This window comes from Enhydra lutris, unplaced genomic scaffold (assembly GCF_002288905.1).
Source record: "Enhydra lutris kenyoni isolate GAN:26980312 unplaced genomic scaffold, ASM228890v2 scaffoldscaffold78, whole genome shotgun sequence".
Lineage (NCBI taxonomy): Eukaryota > Metazoa > Chordata > Mammalia > Carnivora > Mustelidae > Enhydra > Enhydra lutris.
In genome coordinates, this window is record NW_019154162.1 from 4,044,168 (window position 1) to 4,062,362 (window position 18,195).

Consider the following 18,195-nt stretch of genomic DNA (forward strand, 5'->3'; position numbering starts at 1 on the left):
TTCTCATTTGTTTCTTAGGAGATCTTTGGCTGAAGAGAGGGAAAAGAAATCACATTCTTTGATATCTTCTTCCAGCCCATGTCAGGCTGACACCTCCTCACCCAGTCTGGATCAGAAATGGTGTCTCTCCTTTTCATCTCTGGTTAATGTCAAGTTTGCTGTCAGATGCCCATCTTCTACCTTTGACTTGTAATCTTCTCACTGTGGTGAGCTGCCAGCTGTTTTAGCTGCACACTGCAATTCCATCCTCATTGTAAGAAAGCTTCTCCTGGGCCTCTGAGGGCTCTGGTGTGATTTGTTTAGTTCACTTAGCTCAGTATGTTGCTCATGCTGGTTTTCTGTATCCTACAGCAACTGTTCCTTGCTTTAATTTAGTTTTCATTTTTATAAAGTCATATAGACACACCATTTAAAGAATCAGTCCCCCACTTCCTCTTCCTCAGAGGTGACTGCTATTGGACCTTCTAGTTGGTTCTTTGATATTTCCCTCTGTGTTTGGAAAGAACATGCCTGCTGTGCTATTTGAGTTTTCTTATTTAAGGCATCATCTATTATTGACTTCCCACCATGAAAGAAGACCTTAGCTCCTTGAGCCTACCCTCATCCTGGCACTCACAAGTATACTACCTGTGTCTTTGTCCTCCCCAAATTGTTAAACCTAGCTTTGATCAGAAATGCATACCCAGTTTACTTTTTATATCTAAGTAAATGCTACTCCCAGTTGAGCCTGTGCTGTACCCCTAGCACTGTACTTTCCTTTGCTAGATTTTATCATTATCTTTTTTCCACCTGTTCAGTTTTCTGTGTATTTATTATGCCTTTAACCCCCGGCTTTCTCCAACATCTGTCAGTCTACTCTCAAAATGTTCTGATTCATATGGAGTTCAGCCGGTCTCATCTTCAGAAGGAAATCTCTCCCAGTTGCTGACTTGCAATAGATCAACTGTATCTTCTATTTCTGAGGCATACATCTTGACATCATCTTGGGTCTCCTTCACAGCCACCTTGAATATGCTTTTCACCTCTCCTTTGTACTAAATCCCTTTGCCTGCAATTGAGGTCTTTCTCTTGGTTTATACTGTCATTTTGATCTAACAGATCCTGTAATACCTCTCCGAGAAAGGGTACATAGGAGGTAAATGTTTTTTTAACAACTTGCATGTCTAAATTATGTTTAGTCAAGTGTGAATGTCAGCTGGCATAGGATTCCATATTAGATAGAATTTTCCCTGAGAATTGTGAAGATGTTTACTCCATGTTGTTTTCTGGCTTCCAACATTGCTGTTGAGAAATCAGATACCATTCTAACTTTTGAGCCTTTGTATAAAGCTTATTTTTTCTTTCTGAAAACTATTGTGATTTTCTCTTTGCCTCAAGTATTTTGAAACTTCATGATCATATGTGTTGGTGTGGATCTATTTTCATTTCTTGTACTATCAGCTGAAGTTTTTTCCCCCATTTTTTTTTCCAGAAGGTTTATGGGAATAATACTGCATCTTCAAAAATGTTTGTTACCTGGGGCGCCTGGGTGGCTCAGTGGGTTAAAGCCTCTGCCTTCGGCTCAGGTCATGATCCCAGGGTCCTGGGATCGAGCCCCATATCAGGCTCTCTGCTCAGCGGGGAGCCTGCTTCCTCCTCTCTCTGCCTCCCTATGATCTCTCTCTCTGTCAAAAAAAAAAAAAAAATGTTTGTTACCTTTATACTGGATTGACAATTTGGCTGGGTAAAAAAATTTTTTGATTTTTTTTTTCCTTTCTGGTAAAAAACACATAACATTAAATTTACCATGTTAACAATTTTTAAGCATATAGTTCAGTATTAAGTATATTCACATTCTTGTACAACAGATCTGAGAAGTTTTTATCTTGCAAAGTTCAATTCAGTGCTTATTAAACACTGTTTTCCCTCCCTTCTCCTCCAGCCTTTGGCAACCATCTTTCTACTTTCTGTTTCTATGATTTTAACTACTTAAGATAATTCTTATGAATGGAATAATGCAGCATTTGTCCTTTCGTGACTGGCTTATCTCACTTAGCTTAATGTCCTAGAGGTCTATCCACATTGTACCATACGGCAGGATTTCTTTCTTTTTTAAGGCTGCATGATATTCCATTGTATGTATATATCACATTTTGTTTATTTGCTCATCTTTCAATAGACCCTTGGGTTGCTTTCACATGTGGCTTTTGTGAATAATGCTGCAATGCATGGGACTACAAATATGTCTTCAAGATCTTTCTTTGAATTTCTTTGGATATATACTCAGAAGTGGGATTGCTGGGTCATAAGGTAGTTAGAGTTTTAATTTTTTGAGGAAACTCCATATTGTTTTCCCCAGTGGCTACATCGGTTTACAATCCTACCAATAGCGTATAACAGTTCCATTGTTTCTGCATCCTCCCTAACACTTGTTGTTTTCTGCTGTTTTGATAGTGGTCATCCTAATAGGTGGGTTGTTCTTTTCTTGAGATCTTTGTGGGAATGGTTCAGCCCTCGAATAGGATTTGACTTTGCCCTGAATTTTCTCCTTATAAGTGAACTTATCTTTTTGTCTGCCTACACCCCCCAAAATTTATTTTTTATTTTTTAGTTCAATAACCTTTACTAGTCTGTGTCCTGGAGTTGATTTTTCTTTGTCATTATTTCCTGGGACCCAGTGTGCTTTCAATCCACAGATGCAAGGATTCCTTAATTTCTGGAAAGTTATTTTGAATTATATCTTTAACTAATCTTCCTGGGTTTTATTTCTAGTTACCTTCTTTGTGCACTTATGTGTATTTTTGTCAATCTTCCATATCTATCTTTCTCTTCCTAATACCTGCTTTAAACATTTCTGTGTCATTCTGCTCACTCTCTCCTCCTATCATCAGAGATCTTCCCTGTGCTTTCAGCAGTGCTTGTTTGCCTGCTGTTTCTGATTCTGCTTTTGTTTCTGGTCCATGTTCATCTCTTTTCTTCCATTTCTTTCTCCAGCTTTGTCAATTCATGTCTCATCCTTTTCAGTTGTCTCAGCATCTAATTTCTGAGCTCTTGCTTCTGCTCTACTCTTTTTTTTTTTTTTTGAAGATTTTATTTATTTATTTGAGACAGAGAGAGTGAGAGAGAAAGCACGAGAGGGGAGAAGGTCAGAGGGAGAAGCAGACTCCCCATGGAGCTGGGAGCCCAATTCGGGACTTGATCCCAGGACTCCAGGATCATGACCTGAGCCAAAGGCGGTTGCTTAAACAACTGAGCCACCCAGGCATCCTTTATATTTCTCCTGCTCTACCCTTCAATAAGATTTTGGAAACCATGGGGAAATACTTGGCCACAACTTTCTAATGTTGTATGGCAGTTTTGTTGTTTGGTTGGTTGATTGGTTGGTTGGTTTTTCCCTGGTGAGTATAATTCACCTTCTCCTTTCCTCCTTTTGGATTTCGGTATCTTTGCACATAGACCTGCGCTGATTCCTTTCAGATTACTCCTCTTTGAATGGGGTGAGCTTTCTCGGGTCAGAAGGAAGTTCATGTGGGTCAATGCCATGCTGCAGGCTAGCAGAAACCTAGTGAGGGTTTAGTCTTTGCTTCTCTCCACCCAAAGGGTTTGGGTGGTATAGGGCTATTCATAGGGCAAAGACTTTTTCCACCTCACAGTGCAACTTTTTCCCTGCAAATATGGCTTGTCTGTTTCCTAGAACCAAGCTAGACCAGGGAATCTTCCACAGCTACCTCCCACCTCCCACTACCATCCTGGCAAGAGCAAGCGAGGGCAGGGAAGGAGAGAGGGGAGGAGAAGAAGAAGGAGAGGGAAAGAGGAGGAGGAGCAGAAGGAAGGGGCAGGAGAGAGAGTGCACCCCAGCCACCTTGGGGGGTCCTGGTTAGAAGGGACAGCCCCCTGGAAAGTGTATTTCTTGAGCAGGAAGGAGAACAAGGAACAAGTATCTGACTACTGTCTTCTCTCTGCTCTCCAGGGTGACCATGTGTGGCTGAACCCCCTCTCTGCCAACAAGAACAGCGTGGCCATTGGGTGCATTGTCAAAGAAACAAAGCCTGGCAAGATCTTGCTTGAAGATGATGAGGGCAAGGTCAGTGTGACCAAGCTGTCCAGGAGCTCAGGGCCCACCCTCACCTCCCCATCCCTCCAGGTCCCTGAGCCCCTCTCCTCTTCTGGTGCTTCTCTCCAACATTAGGGGTTCCAGAGCCCAAGTGGGGGGAACCTACCTGGCAGAAGAGACCACGGTGGGGTCCTGTCATGGTAAACATCACATGTCTGTCTTGGGGAGTGTTTCTATAGTCAAAGAGCAGGGAGCAAGTTGATAGTTGGAAAATTAGGCCAATTAGGGGAGCAGGAAGGAGTGAAGTGGGGAAGGGTCTGTGGCAGAGAGGAGAAGGCAGCTGAAAGCCGGTTTGCAAAGTAAAGGAAGGTGAGCTGGAAGGATAAAAAAGAGAGATGGAAAGGTATTTGAGAAAGGAACATGGAGAAGAGGGCCTCCAAAATGTGAGGAGGAAGGGGATGAGATTCAGTTTATCCTGAACAAAATAGCCTAAGTGAGAGAAAAGTGGGAAGCTGGGGTGACCTGAGGGTTGCAGCTCAGCCAATTGGGGGTTGGGGGAGCAAGCTTGGCCAAGCATGGCGCCCTGGGGAAGGACATGCAGGGTGAAGGGTCCAGCTGGTCCCTTCAGTCTCATCAGGGGGACCTCTTTGCTGAGGTGCTACAGCACGGGGCATGTGGAAACTTGGCCTCCAGGGAGAAGATTCTAATCTGTGATCTGTGAGCTCCATATTAGGGGAGATAGTAAAAGATGAACAATAATATTTTCTATTTGCAAAATTTCTATGTTTTACAGTTTAAAAAGCACTTTTCCTTGCATGATCTTATTCATTCCAACAATCTGTGAGGCCCCCAGCTGCAAACTGTCCCTGATCCTAATCACAGCCAAATCTGACTTCTGAAGTCAGCTCCTCTGACCCTGGTCTGAAATTAGTACCAGCTACACACTGACTTCTGACTCAGCACACATTCTTTCTCCAACCACAATTTACCCTGATCCTGCCTTAGGTTTCCCTGGACCTCAGCCAGAGACTAGTCAAGCCACCAGGTCAGTAGATCTGCTGGGAACTTGGAGAAGAGGAGCTGTGGATTGGCTGCGCCTCAGGGGAGTCTGTGTCCTTTGTTCCAGGAACACTGGATCCGAGCAGAGGACCTTGACACCCTCAGCCCCATGCACCCCATCTCTGTGCAAGGTGTGGATGACATGATCCGCCTGGGGGACCTGAATGAGGCAGGCATGGTGCACAACCTCCTGATCCGCTATCAGCAGCACAAGATCTACGTGAGTCCCCTATTTCCACCTCCTACCCAGGGGACTCGGTCCACAGACATTGACCTCTTGGCTGTGTAAAAAACAACAACAACAACAACAACAACAACAACAACAACAAACAAACAAACAAAACAGGCACTGTGGGTTTGGAGCCAAGCATACGTGGTTCAGTCCCCACTCCCTGTGCCCTCACTGCCTGAGGTGGTCAAGGAATTTAATGTTTCTCCATCTCTGCTCCCCAATCCAAAACAAGTAGGGTGATAATACCACCTTTGAGGTCTTGGAAAACTGACATGTAGCATGCCAGCACAGTGCCTGGTACACAGTAGGTGCTCAGTTAGTGCTGTGGCTCAGTGGAAGGCCTGCTCTGATGGCCAAATGGACCAGAGGCCATAGGATTAGACATCGTCTGCCTGGACCCTTCCTACGCATGTGGCAGAGACAGAGTCACCACACAGAAGACCTCTGTCCCCCTATGAAGCGAGTCCTGGGATGGCCAGGAGGGCCATGTGGGTAGATGTGGGTCCTTCTCCCAAAGCCTGGCAGTGGATGGGAGGCTCACCCCAGCCCTAAGCCGTGCATCCCTGTTCCAATGCAGATTTTCTCAGTAGAGCCAACATTCAGAACTGACACCAGCCCTGCCCTAACAGGGTATGGCCTAGGAAGCCACTGCCTGGCCCTCTCCTGACGAGAGGGGGCTGGGATGGCTCTGAGGAGACTTTCTAGAATGCTAAGAGGAGTGGGAGAATGAGCAGTGGACCCCAAATAAAGGGGAAGGCTAGCCAGGAGACTGAGGAGGCCCTGCAGGAGAGAGGGGACAGAGCATGTTGAGTCCACTCCGGCTGAATGTGAGTCAGAGCTCCTGGAACTGATAACGCCAATAAGCTAAAATGAGCTTATCCTTTATCCTTTCCAAAGAGCTTATGCTTGCCTTCTTTTATCTGGTTGTCACAGTCCTTGGAGTAAGAGAGATTGAACTCTCTGTTCCTAAAATGAAAGCTAGGATATGGGTAATCAGGTGACTTGATGATGTGGCTATCCCTGTTCTGCTCCCAGAGGGACAGTCAGACATCCTGGGGGCTTCGGGTGAGCAGGTGGTCCTGACTGGGGGGCGGGGGATCCTAGGAGGGATCAGTGGAGGCTACCCTTGCTGGCCAGCCCCACAGAGGAGGCCCCTGTGGGAGGCAGGTGAAAACTCATGTCATAAATTCAGCCAATTTTTATTGAGCATTTTATTATTCTAAATACTGGACAGAATGCTAAACATTTAACATAGAGCACCGCACTTAATCTTTCTGTAAAAACATTCGCCCCCCACCCCCAGCTCCTATTCATAGTGAACGCCCCTGTCTTCCGGAAGGGAGGATCCGAGCAGCTGCGTGTCTTGTCTCCCTGGCCCAGAATCAGACCCCACTTCTCTGCTAGACTCTGTCAGGCCTGGTAAACCTCAGTGGGGGCACCCAAGGCCAAGGTCAGGACCAGGCAGTGTTGGCCTTCAGAGCAGAGGGTACTAACCATCTGTTCCCCTCCCCAGACCTACACAGGCTCCATCCTGGTGGCCGTGAACCCATTCCAGGTGCTGCCCCTCTACAGCCTGGAGCAGGTGCAGCTCTATTACAGCCACCACATGGGTGAACTCCCACCACATGTCTTTGCCATTGCCAACAACTGCTACTTCAACCTGAAGAGGAACAAAAGAGACCAGTGCTGCATCATCAGGTGGGGCTCAGGGCTCCCCGAATTCCTGTGGGGATCTCTGACCATCCAGTAAAGCAGGGAGCCCCTCCTCTCCCTAAACCCCTCCCATCCAGCATGCCTACAAAGCCTGTTTGATTTAGGGGCTCCCATTCAACTGCAAACACCCTAGCTCACCTGCACCTGGCCCCTACTGCCCCTTCACCCTGACAATTCCCTCCAAGTCTTCCATCCTGCAGAACCTGTTCTTCCACTGTATGAGCAGAGCCTGATTGCCCAGCTTTCAGTGAGTATTTCCTGAGACAAGGAAGAAAAAATGTGATGGGCACATTTAATGGAACAGAGGCTTGGGGGCTCAAAGGTCAAAGAGATGAGGTCTCACTCAAAAAAAAAAAAAAAAAAAATCTCTGGGCAGGCCTCAGATGAAGACAGTAGCAACAGCTCCAGTGGCCAGCTCTCAGGTTGCTGAGGCCCAGGAGGGACATGTCCTCCTCCAGTCCAGGTCCTGACCCTGCTTCAAAGACCCTCTGCTTGGCCTGGCCTCCCTGCTTCCTGCACAGGCCCTCCTGGTGTGGAAGGAAGGGAGGGAGAAAGGGAAAGGAAGGAGGAGGGAGAATTTGCCTCCAGGGCACATTGCTTGAAGATATATTCATTCATTCACTCATTCATTCGAGGCTCCACTGTGCTCCAGTTGTATGCCCCGCATTGTACTACTGTGTGGAGTCAGCAGCAAATGAAAGGGACTAAAATTCCCGCCTCATGGAGCTTACATTCTAAAAGGGGAGACACACAGGCAATAAATAAGCCAATTTTTAAAGGCAGGTAATGAAAGCTTTGAAGAAAAGCACTATAGGGAAAGAGAAAAGACAGTGATGGGGCTACTGCTCTAGGTGGAGGGCAGATGAAGCGTGGCCTCTTTGAATGTGATGTTGGCACAGAGACCGAAATGAAGTCCCGTAGCATTGATGATCACTGTTCTCAGCAACCCTCTGAAGTAGATATTCATTTTCCTTTTCTACTGTTGGAGCAGGAGGTGGTATTTAGCACCAGGGAGGCTGAGATCCTTTTCCAGAGACACACAACTGTTAAGTAGGGAATTCAAATGCAGGGCACTGGAAAGAAGACAGAGAGGTGTCCTGGGGTGACTTCCACTTCTCAGGAAGTGAACAGAGTAATGTGCCAAGGAGGGCTGGTGCTCTGTCTCCCTCCCAGGCTCTCCCTGCCTACTCCATGTGTTCCCACTCCCATGCCTCCCAGGACTGGGAGGACCAGCCTCACCACAGGAGGCCTCCTGAGCAGAGCTGGCCCCGAGGCTGGCCTGGAAGTTCACTGGGCCAGCTTTCACCTCCATGACATCAGTGCCTCAAGAAGAGGGCAGAGCACCCTGATCTGTGGCTTTTTGCATGAGCAGAAGATCATTCTGAGTTAAACTGCCTTCTCTTCCTGCCCTCGCCTCCCTCAAGGCCATAAGAAAGGCCACAAGCAAGTCACCCCTGTTCTGCCCTCATATCCTGTCTCTACCTTGGAGGGTTGTTTGGGGAATTCATGTTCGTGGCAGGTGGCAGAGGTTTGTTGACTGGACTGTCTTGGCTGGCATAGTAATTGTGAACATATTTGATCAAAACTTTTCTTTAAAAGAATACTTTCAGATGAAACAGTATTTGTTCTGGATTTGCTTCAAAACAGCACAGGATGGGAAACAAAATGGGCCAGCAGTTGGAGCTGGGATGGAACTGTGGGAGTTCGTAATGCAAACTGTTTTAAGGTGCAGAAATCTCCTGGGGATCTTGTGAAAATGCATATTCTGACTGAGCAGAGCTGGGTGGGCCTAGGAGTCTGCATTCCCAACCAGGTGACAAGAATTGCTTTTATTAGCAAGACACTATTGAGTCTCCATTTGTAATGTTTGACATTTTCCATAATGAAAAATAATTTACCCAAAAGTGCCATGCAAACCTCAATAATAGTAATAGTAATCACCACAAACCTGAGTGTGTGCAATATGCCAAACACAAGTATATTTTTAATTTTGTTAAACTCCCTAAGAAACTTTTAAAAACTAGTTTTCATATGTCACCATTATGAAATTAATATAGCTTCACTATGAAAATTTTACAAAATTTCAGGAAAATATTCTCAGAAAAAAATTTCTAGATACTTTGGGAAGAAAAGGATTCCCCTATCCACTTAGTTAAAATTATACTAAATAGTAGGGACTTTTGTCACTTTATGTACCTAATAAACATTGTCCACCTCACTGAAGGCTCTGTATAGGTTTCGTTCTAATGGTTGCATAATGTTCTTTGACCCAAGGGAACATAACAAATCTCCCCCTTTGTGTTACTTCTGATTTTCCACAGCTGTTGGTTGTTTTTAAGACTTTTTTTTTTAACGTAATCTCTACACCCAATGTGGGGCTCAAACCTATACCCTAAGTCGCACGCTCCACCAACAGAGCCAGCCAGGTGCCCCTGATACCTGCAATTGTAATGATCAATAAAAAATGTTTTAATGAGCACAAAGCTTTGTGGAGAAAGCTTTTTCTGATTTGGGGATCATTTTCTTAGGCTAAAGGCAGGGTAATTGTGAATGGTTCAGTCTCCCCTCTGGCCAGCTCACAGAGAGAATGTTACATCAAAATATTGCATCATCTGGTCCTGTTCATTCATCTGTTGTTATTGAGCACTGAGCCCGTGACACTGGAATAAACCAGATACAACCATGCTCCAGGGTCTAGCATCCAAGGCAGGGCAGAAAAGATGAACACACCAATAACTGATACAAAGTAGACAGCTGAGACCCACAGGGGAAATGTGGCAGGACTTGTGCACAGGGAGGGGGTATCCCTGTTCAGACCTGAAAGTGGGCCTGTGGTGGATTTGCAGAAGAGTTGAGGATATTGAAGAAATGGCTGCTTTATTGACTGACATCTTGAGTGCCCTCTTTGCAGTGGTGAGTCTGGGGCAGGGAAGACAGAAACCACCAAGCTCATCCTGCAGTTCCTGGCCACCGTCAGCGGCCAGCATTCGTGGATTGAGCAGCAGGTCCTGGAGGCCAATCCCATCCTGGAAGGTGAGTGGTCACCCTTAGGACGGGCCTTCCTCCCCGGCCCTGCGGGCTTCCTGGCACTTCCTGCCAGGAGGTGCCCAAAGGGAGGGACAGGATAGTACCCTTTCTGTGACTTCACAGGATCCCTCAGGACAGGAAAAGTGAGCACGTGGCGAATGGTAGTGTGGGGGCTCCCGGGAATCACAAGCTTTCACTAAGTGTGTTTTCCATGGGATCAAAACAAGTATTCCTTTTAAATAAGGACTCTGAGATGAAGCTGGTTTGGGAAATGCTGGGTGTGTCCACTTGAGTCCCCTGGGGGGGCATTGCGAAGCTGGTGTTAAGACTGTAAGAGGTTGGCTGAGGGGTACCCTTGATCGAGACCAAGGGGGAAGTAGCAGGAACAGGCAGGAAAAGCATCCTGACTAGGATACCTGTGGGACACACAGGAAAGGGGAGAGTGGAATGGGCAGGATGAGGTTTCAAGCTGTGTGCAGATCTGCCAGGGTCTGAGGGGGAGCTCAGAGCAAAGTGCCCATTAGAGGAGGCCTGCACTGGGTGCAATGGCAGGCCATAAACCTCCTCGCTCAGTCTCTGCTGGGGGCAGACCAGAAATGAGTGACTTGGATTCCCCAGTGACCAGCCATGGTCAGTGCATTTTCTCTGTTTCTTTATAACACAGGTGTGTTTTATGTACAGTGAAAGTTCACATTTTTCGATGTAGAGTATGAATTTTGACAAACTCATGGTCATAGTTTTAGTTCCATCTTAGTCATGTATGGAATGTTCTATCACCTCCAAACTTCCTTCATGCCTCTTTGTAGTCAACTCCCTTCCCAACCCCAGCCTTTGGCAACCACCAGTTTGTCTTATAATACAGCCTAATATATATATATATATATATATATATATATATATATATATATATATAATACAGCCCTAATACAGCCAACCCCTGAATCATGAGGCTTTGAATTGTGCAGGTCCACTGACATGTGGACACAGTATTATAAATACATCTTCTCTTCTTGTGATTTTATTAATAATTTTTTCTTTTCTCTAGCTTACTTTATTGTGAGAATACAGTTTATGATACATATAACATACAAAATGTGTCAATTGACTGTGTTATCAGTAAGGCTTCTGGTCAACAGTAGTCTATTGGTAGTTAAGTTTTGGGAAGTCAAAAGTTATACACAGATTTTCGACTATATGAGGAGTTAGCATCCCTACCCCCCACATTGTTCAAGGGTCAGTTGTAGTTTTATCTTTTCCAGAAGGTTATATAAAGGAAATCATATGGTTTGCCATCTTTTGGGTCTGGCTACTTTTGTTAGCATAATGCACCTGGGATTTTTCATGTTATTTTCTGCATCAATAATAGCTGAAGGGCACCCAGGTTGTTTATAGGTTTTAGTGATTATGAATAAAGCTTTACAGACAGTTGCGTACAGGTTACGGTGTGAACATATGTTGTTCTTCTGAATAAACACATAGGTGTGAAACTGTTGGGTCAGATGGTGGGCCATTTACCTTTGTCACAAACTGCCAGAGTGTCTATCAAAGTGGCTGTACCATCTTGCACTCCCAGCAGCAAAATACGAGAGTCCTGGTTGTTCCACATTGTCACCAGCATGTGGGCCTGTGATGGTGGTTGCTTGCTACTCCAGTAGGCACAGACTGGTGTCTCACTATAATTTTAATTCAAATTTCCTTAATGGCTAATGGCATCTTTTCATGAGCTTATTTCCTATCTGTGTATCTTCTCTGTATCTATTAAAACCTTTTACCCATTTTTAAATTGAGTTGTTTCCTTATTAATGACTTGTGAGTTCTTTATATCTTCTGGATACAAGCCTCTTATAAGATATGTTTTGCAAATATTTTATCCCAGTCTGTAGTTTGCCCGTTCGTTCTTCTAACAGTGTCTTTTACAGACCAGAAGTTTTTTATTTCCATAAAGTTCAATTTATCTTTGTTTCTCTTATCCATCATGCTTTTGAGGTCATATTTAAGAAATCTTTGTGGCACCTGGGTGGTTCAGTTGGTTAAGTGTTCAACTCTTGATTTTGACTCAGGTCATGATTTCAGGGTCATGAGATCGAGTCCTGTGTCCAGCTCTGCTAAATTCTCTCTCCCCTTACCCTTTGCCCCCTTCCCCCACAAAAAAAAAGAAAGAAAGAAAGAAAGAAAGAAAGAAAGAAAGAAAGAAAGAAAGAAAGAAAAAGAAAAAGAAAGAAATCTTTGCCTAATCCAGAGATTTCATGTTTTCTTCTAGATGTGGTACAGTTTTAGCTTTTACATTTAGGTCCATGATCTATTTTGTGTTGTTGGTTTTTGTTTTTGCTTTTTTTTATGGTGCAAGGTATAAGTCGAGTTTCTGCTTTTTTTCCAATTTTTTTTCCTTCCCTTTCTTTTCTTCTTTTCTTTCATAATAATTTTATCCCCTATTGTCAAAAAGACTATTCTTTCTCCATTAAGTGGCCTTTGCACCTTTGTCTAAAATCAGTTGACCATACATGTGTGGGTCCGTTTCTGGATTCTCTATTCCATTCTGTTGCTCTCTCAGACCCTTTTGCCAGTGCCACACTGTCTTGATTCCTGTAGCTTAGTTCCATAGCTTAGTCAGTTTTTCAGTCAGGTAGCCCACAACCTCCAATTTTGCTTTTCCTTTTCAAACTTGGCCATTGTAGGTGTTTTACCTTTCCATATACATTTTAGAATCAGGTTGCCAATTTCTACCAAAAGGAACCTACCTCAGGCTCTTTCTTGATGAGAGATCAGCCACTGGGTTCAACAACGTGAAGTAGGTTTCCCAAGCATAGGTAGCCTCTGTAGGAGCCTTTGCTGTCTGTTGGGATTCCTCAAGGCAGAGACCAAAGAACCCTTTTCCTTTTATCATAGGACTATGTATGCGGTATGTTGTATGGTGGTATTGTCAACCTGCATCCCAACCCACCAAAGGGTCATGAAATCAGTCTTTTAGGATAAATTAAATTGCATAGAATAGAAAACACCCCAGGGCATTGCTCTTGGTCAGAACCAGTACTGAATATTTCCTTTTATTGATGTGTACAGGTGGGGAGGGTGTGCACTAAGACACAACGCAAAGGATCTTTCTTATTGTGGGTCGAATCAGAGAAGCTTGCAGAAACAGCTCTATGAAATGCACTTTGGATCATGCTGCAATCCAAGAGTCTTCTGGTCTGACCTCCTCCTCTGAGCCTGGTCCCTACCAGCTGTTGCTACTCTCCCTGTAAGCTTCCCCTCTCCAACCAGGCCCCCACTTCAGCCTAAGCAACCTTTCTAAAATACAAATCTGATCCCACACTCCCTCAGAAGCTTTCCTGACTCCCCCATCACCCACAGACTAATTCCAAACTTCTTAGCCTGGCATTCAAGGTGTTGTGTTAACTAGTTCTATCTATCTTCCATTGCTTTCCTCTTGCATTTTATGCTCCAACCAAACTTGCCCCTCTGCAAATACACCCCATGCTTACTGGCATCTGTGCCTTTATTTGTACTTTGTCTTCCTCTCAGCATACTCTTGGCTGCCACCATTTTCTATGCAATGCTACCCATCCTTCAACTCTGGGCTCAGCCACCTCCTCTCAGAAGCCTTCCCAGATGATCCCACTCAAAGTAAATTCTCTCCTCTCTGCTCCCATCATGGGCATCACCCTCTGGCCCTCAGCCTTCGGAAATGCCAAGACAATCCGAAATGATAACTCAAGCCGCTTTGGGAAGTATATTGACATCTACTTCAACTCCAGTGGAGTGATCGAGGGTGCACGCATTGAGCAATTTCTCCTGGAGAAGTCCCGGGTCTGCCGGCAGGTAAGGCCTCCCTCTGCTGCACTGGTCCTGGGGAAACCTCCACCCACCCCAGGACCAGGAGCCAGGGAATGAGAAGGCTTCCAACAGAGGTTCCCTTCCATCACTCTCATGCCTTCATTGGTCTTAGTTTGCTGCCACTGAACCCTGGCCTTACCCTGAGATGGGCCAAGGACCCCTAGAATGGGATAATGATGGTCCTTTCCCAGTATTCAAGAAAAAGAAATGATAGCATTTTCTGTTTTGAATTTTCCATCCATATCATGTTCTATATCATTTGGTGCTTACTACCCACCTTAACCAGAATTAATTTTAAGGCCAGGCCAGTCACCAGCTAAGGAAATGGATCCTGGCTTCATTCCCAGCTTACAACTTTAGGCAAGATGTCCTCAGGTTTGGGAAGAGCAGTGGAGATGCAAGGAAAATCCTGGGAGCCATGTGTTTGCTGCGCATGGTGGGTGGCCTATAGCACAGGGCTGTGGGCATAAGCTGGCTTGGAGGACCAGAATGAGGACATCGACAGAACCGAACAACCGTTGGGTCAATGCCAGAGCCACATCTGGTTGACAGACCTTGGAGCAGAAGCTGGGACAAGGCTGGAGGAGGGAGGCATTTCTGAAGCCTGGCAGCCTTAGGGGAGTGTTTACCAGGCTTTCTGGAACACCTTCCCATCAGGCCCCAGAGGAGCGGAACTACCACATCTTCTACTCCATGCTCATGGGTATGAGCGCAGAGGAGAAGCAGCTGCTGAGCCTGGGGACACCCTCTGAGTACCACTACCTTACCATGGTGAGCCCTCACCGCCCCGCCCCTGTCCTCCCCGCCCCTCCTCTTTCAGGTCTACCTTTCCCCACCCCGCCCCTGTCCTCCCCACCCGGTCTCCCTCCGGTCCACCTCTCTTCGCCCCGCCCCCGCCTTCCTCGTCCCGCCTTCTCTGCCCCTCACTGCCTCGCTCCGCCCCCGCCCTTACCCTTCCAGTGCCGCCTCCTCCCTCCAGCTCTCGGCGCCACACCGGTCAGCTCAGCCTCTACCTGTTCCCACGCTGCATCTCTCAATAGCAAAAGGAGAAAGAGGAAGGCTGGTTCCTGCTGCAGCTGTGGTTTACAGCCCCAGAAAAGCCCTGAGGCAGGAATTGAGGGTTCCCCTTTTCCATCTTCCACTCCACCCTTCTGTTCGTATGACTTTCAGAGACTTACCCTTGTCCATGTGCTTCCTTATTTTCTTCTGAACGCAAAATCCTTCCCGACAAACCTCAGCCTTCTCTGGTTGCAGCAGACAGACGTTCCAGTAGGTGATGGAGAGTCTTAGCCATGCTTCTCCTTTCTCGGTTTCATTCTAGTTGCCCATCCTTGTAGGTGCCTGTACAACTTGAGCTCTAGCAAAGCAGGGGCCTTGCTCTTCCTCTGGGCTGCATCCGCACGCTGGGAACAATGTGATGCGAGAGGCCATCCAGCTCAAGGTTCTGTTAAAGGGGATGGAATCTCTCCTGCCTACCCCATATGGAGGCCTTCCTCGTTTCTTGCCCAGATCATGGTGGTAGTTTCCTCCTGCATCCTCCCTGTCATCAGACTTGACCCCTAACCCAGCACCCAATCTGCCGACGTTCCACAGCTCAAGTCTGACAGGTCATGTCTTGGAGTACAGTTGTGCAGGGGCTCCCTGTGGCTCCGTGGCATGGTTTCTAAGTGCCTCCAGATCCCATCATCCCTCCACCTCTCCCCTTCCACTGTGACCGCAGCTTCCTCGCAAGCCCTGTCCCTGTCTCCACCTCACGGCCCAGCTCCAGCTGTCCACTGCCTAGATCACCCTCTCCCTGTGCTGCTGTGGAGCCAGTTCAGGCGCCACCTCCATGAAGCTTTTCCCCACTTCCCAGTAGGGCTGGTCCTGGCCCCCTTTGGTCTCAGCACCTGTCAGAGCATATGACACCATCCTTTGCTTCCTGCCTCCCTTCTTGGATGCACAGCACCCCAAGCAGGGTCAGGTCTCTCCGTGTATGGAATTCCCAGCAAGTAGCACAGGGCCTGGCACCCAGGAGCCTTGGAGGGTGCTCGTGAAAGGAAAGAACTCACAGAGAGGGTAAGGCAGGCATTACTGGGGATGGGTGACAAATGGAGGCTGAGAGAAACTGAATGATGCCAGTGCTGGCTGCAAAGCCCAGGCATACTGTGGCTATGTCAGCATGATTCCACCTGTGGAAGTACTTTCGTGTATTTTCGGAGCTGGAGCCTCCAGGAGGCCTCTCAGAGTCTACCTGGAGCCTATGAAGTTATTAGGCGCCCTTGGCTGAGTCCCTGACATGTCTCTACCCTGCTAGCCCTACAATGGAGGAGGTGGGGTGGGGGGTGGCCCCCAGAATGCTGAAGTGCCTGGTCTTGCAGGGAAACTGCACCTCCTGTGAGGGCCTCGATGACGCCAAGGACTATGCCCACGTCCGCTCCGCCATGAAGATCCTCATGTTCTCCGACTCTGAGAATTGGGACCTCAGCAAGTTGCTGGCAGCCATCCTCCACCTAGGCAACGTGGAGTTTATGGGTAATGCTGTTTCCACCCAAACTGTACCCCCTGGGGAGGAAGAGTGGGGGACTGTGACAGGAGGAGGAAGAAATCTCTGGGAGTTCTCAGCTCAAGAGCCTGCCAAGAATCACATGGTCTAACCCTGTCCTGGAAAATGCACTGAAAATTATAGTTATGATTTTGGAGGTCTCACAGGGTTAGAGGAAAGATGTCAAAGCTTAAGGCCCTCCAGAGATGAAAACTCTGATCATCCCCCAGGTTTAGTTAGGACCCTAAAGGGCTACCCCCTTAGGGTAAGGTGAACCAGAGTAAACAAAGCCATGCATGAAGTTGCAAACCCACTTGTAAGCATCCAGGTGGTCTGGGCATCAGGGTATTCTGGCCTATTAGTGCCTCCAAGCATCCGATGGAAGTTCCTCTCTGGAGGAAAATAGCATCAATCTAGATTATACATTATTCCTTTGGACAGTTTTTTAAATTCAACATCCAACATGCAGCCAAAGATAAATAGGAACAAAGAAATAAGACATCCTGAGCAAGAGCCATCAGAAATAATAGACAATTGAAATAGAGCCACAAAGATTTCAGACGTTGTTATTATTATTATTGTTACAAATTGTTATTATTGGACACAAATGACAAAGCATCTACACTTGGCTATGTTCAAGGAAATAAAAAGCTAAGCTTGAAGATTTAGACAGGAAACTGGAAACAGAAAACATGACATTATAGATTTTTTAAGGAGCCACATAGAAATTCTAAAATTAAAAAAAAATGAAGAACTCAATGGATGATTTTAACAGCCAGTTTTTTAAAAAAATTTTTTTAAGATTTTTTTTTTAATTTATTTGACAGACAGAGGTCACAAGTAGGCAGAGAGGTGGGCAGAGAGAGGGGGGGGCGGAAGCAGGCTTCCTGCTGAGCAGAGAGCCCGATGAGGGGCTCGATCCCAGCACCCTGGGATCATGACCTGAGCTGAAGGCAGAGGCTTAACCCACTGAGCCACCCAGGCGCCCCAAGTTTTTTTAATTTTTATTTATTTATTAGAGATAGAGAAAGAGTGAGCACAAACTGGGGGAGAAGGAGAAGCAGACTCCCCACTGAGCAGGGAGCCTGATGTGGGGCTGGATCCCAGGACCCTGAGATCATGACCTGAGCCAGAGGCAGATGCTTAACCTACTGAGCCACCCAGGTGCCCCAAACAGCCAGTTTTATACACATGGAGAAGGAATGTGTAAATGGAGGAAAAGTCAGGACACAGCATGGAGACACAGGGGGGTGGAAAATGTATAAGAGAGTAGGAGATGTGGAGGACAAGTCAGAAGCAGCAACATACCTTTAATTGACATACTAAAGGAAAAGAGAGAAAGGATGGGGCAAAGGCAATACTGGAAGGAACTATGCCTGATTCTAGAATTCATGAAGGACACCAGTTCACGGAGCAGTGAGGAAAGGACAGATTTTTCAGTAAACTGGTCCATAAATTTGGACCCCTCTCTCACATCACATCAGGAAATCTCCTCCAGGTGAGTTGTTGCTGTACCCATAGCACCTATCAACTGAACCGGGCACTTCTGTGGGTGACAGGTGGGCACTGACACGCACACAGGGGCATCGGAACATGGAAGAGTATTAGGAATGTGATGTTGAGAGTAAAACCAGGCACCGAAGAATGCAGATCTTATAGATCAGACATTCAATTAGATCCCCCTTAACACAAAATTTAGAAACAGCTGAAATTAAATGCTGTTTCAGGATCAATATTTGGTAGTGAAAGAATAATGGAAACCAAGGAAGTGGT

The 18,195-nt window shown here is 46.3% G+C and overlaps 1 protein-coding gene across 1 annotated transcript in view; it reads left to right on the top strand.

The window, feature by feature from the left end:
* Positions 1 to 18,195, top strand: part of LOC111160867 (myosin VIIB) — a 109,340-nt gene that overhangs the window by 23,905 nt on the left and 67,240 nt on the right. Inside the window, exons 3-9 of the mRNA XM_022524252.1 lie at positions 3,950 to 4,063; positions 5,160 to 5,312; positions 6,838 to 7,022; positions 9,949 to 10,070; positions 13,741 to 13,883; positions 14,556 to 14,669; positions 16,259 to 16,412. Of these exons, the coding sequence (XP_022379960.1) occupies positions 3,950 to 4,063; positions 5,160 to 5,312; positions 6,838 to 7,022; positions 9,949 to 10,070; positions 13,741 to 13,883; positions 14,556 to 14,669; positions 16,259 to 16,412 (985 nt within the window). The remainder of the gene's footprint in view (positions 1 to 3,949; positions 4,064 to 5,159; positions 5,313 to 6,837; positions 7,023 to 9,948; positions 10,071 to 13,740; positions 13,884 to 14,555; positions 14,670 to 16,258; positions 16,413 to 18,195) is intronic.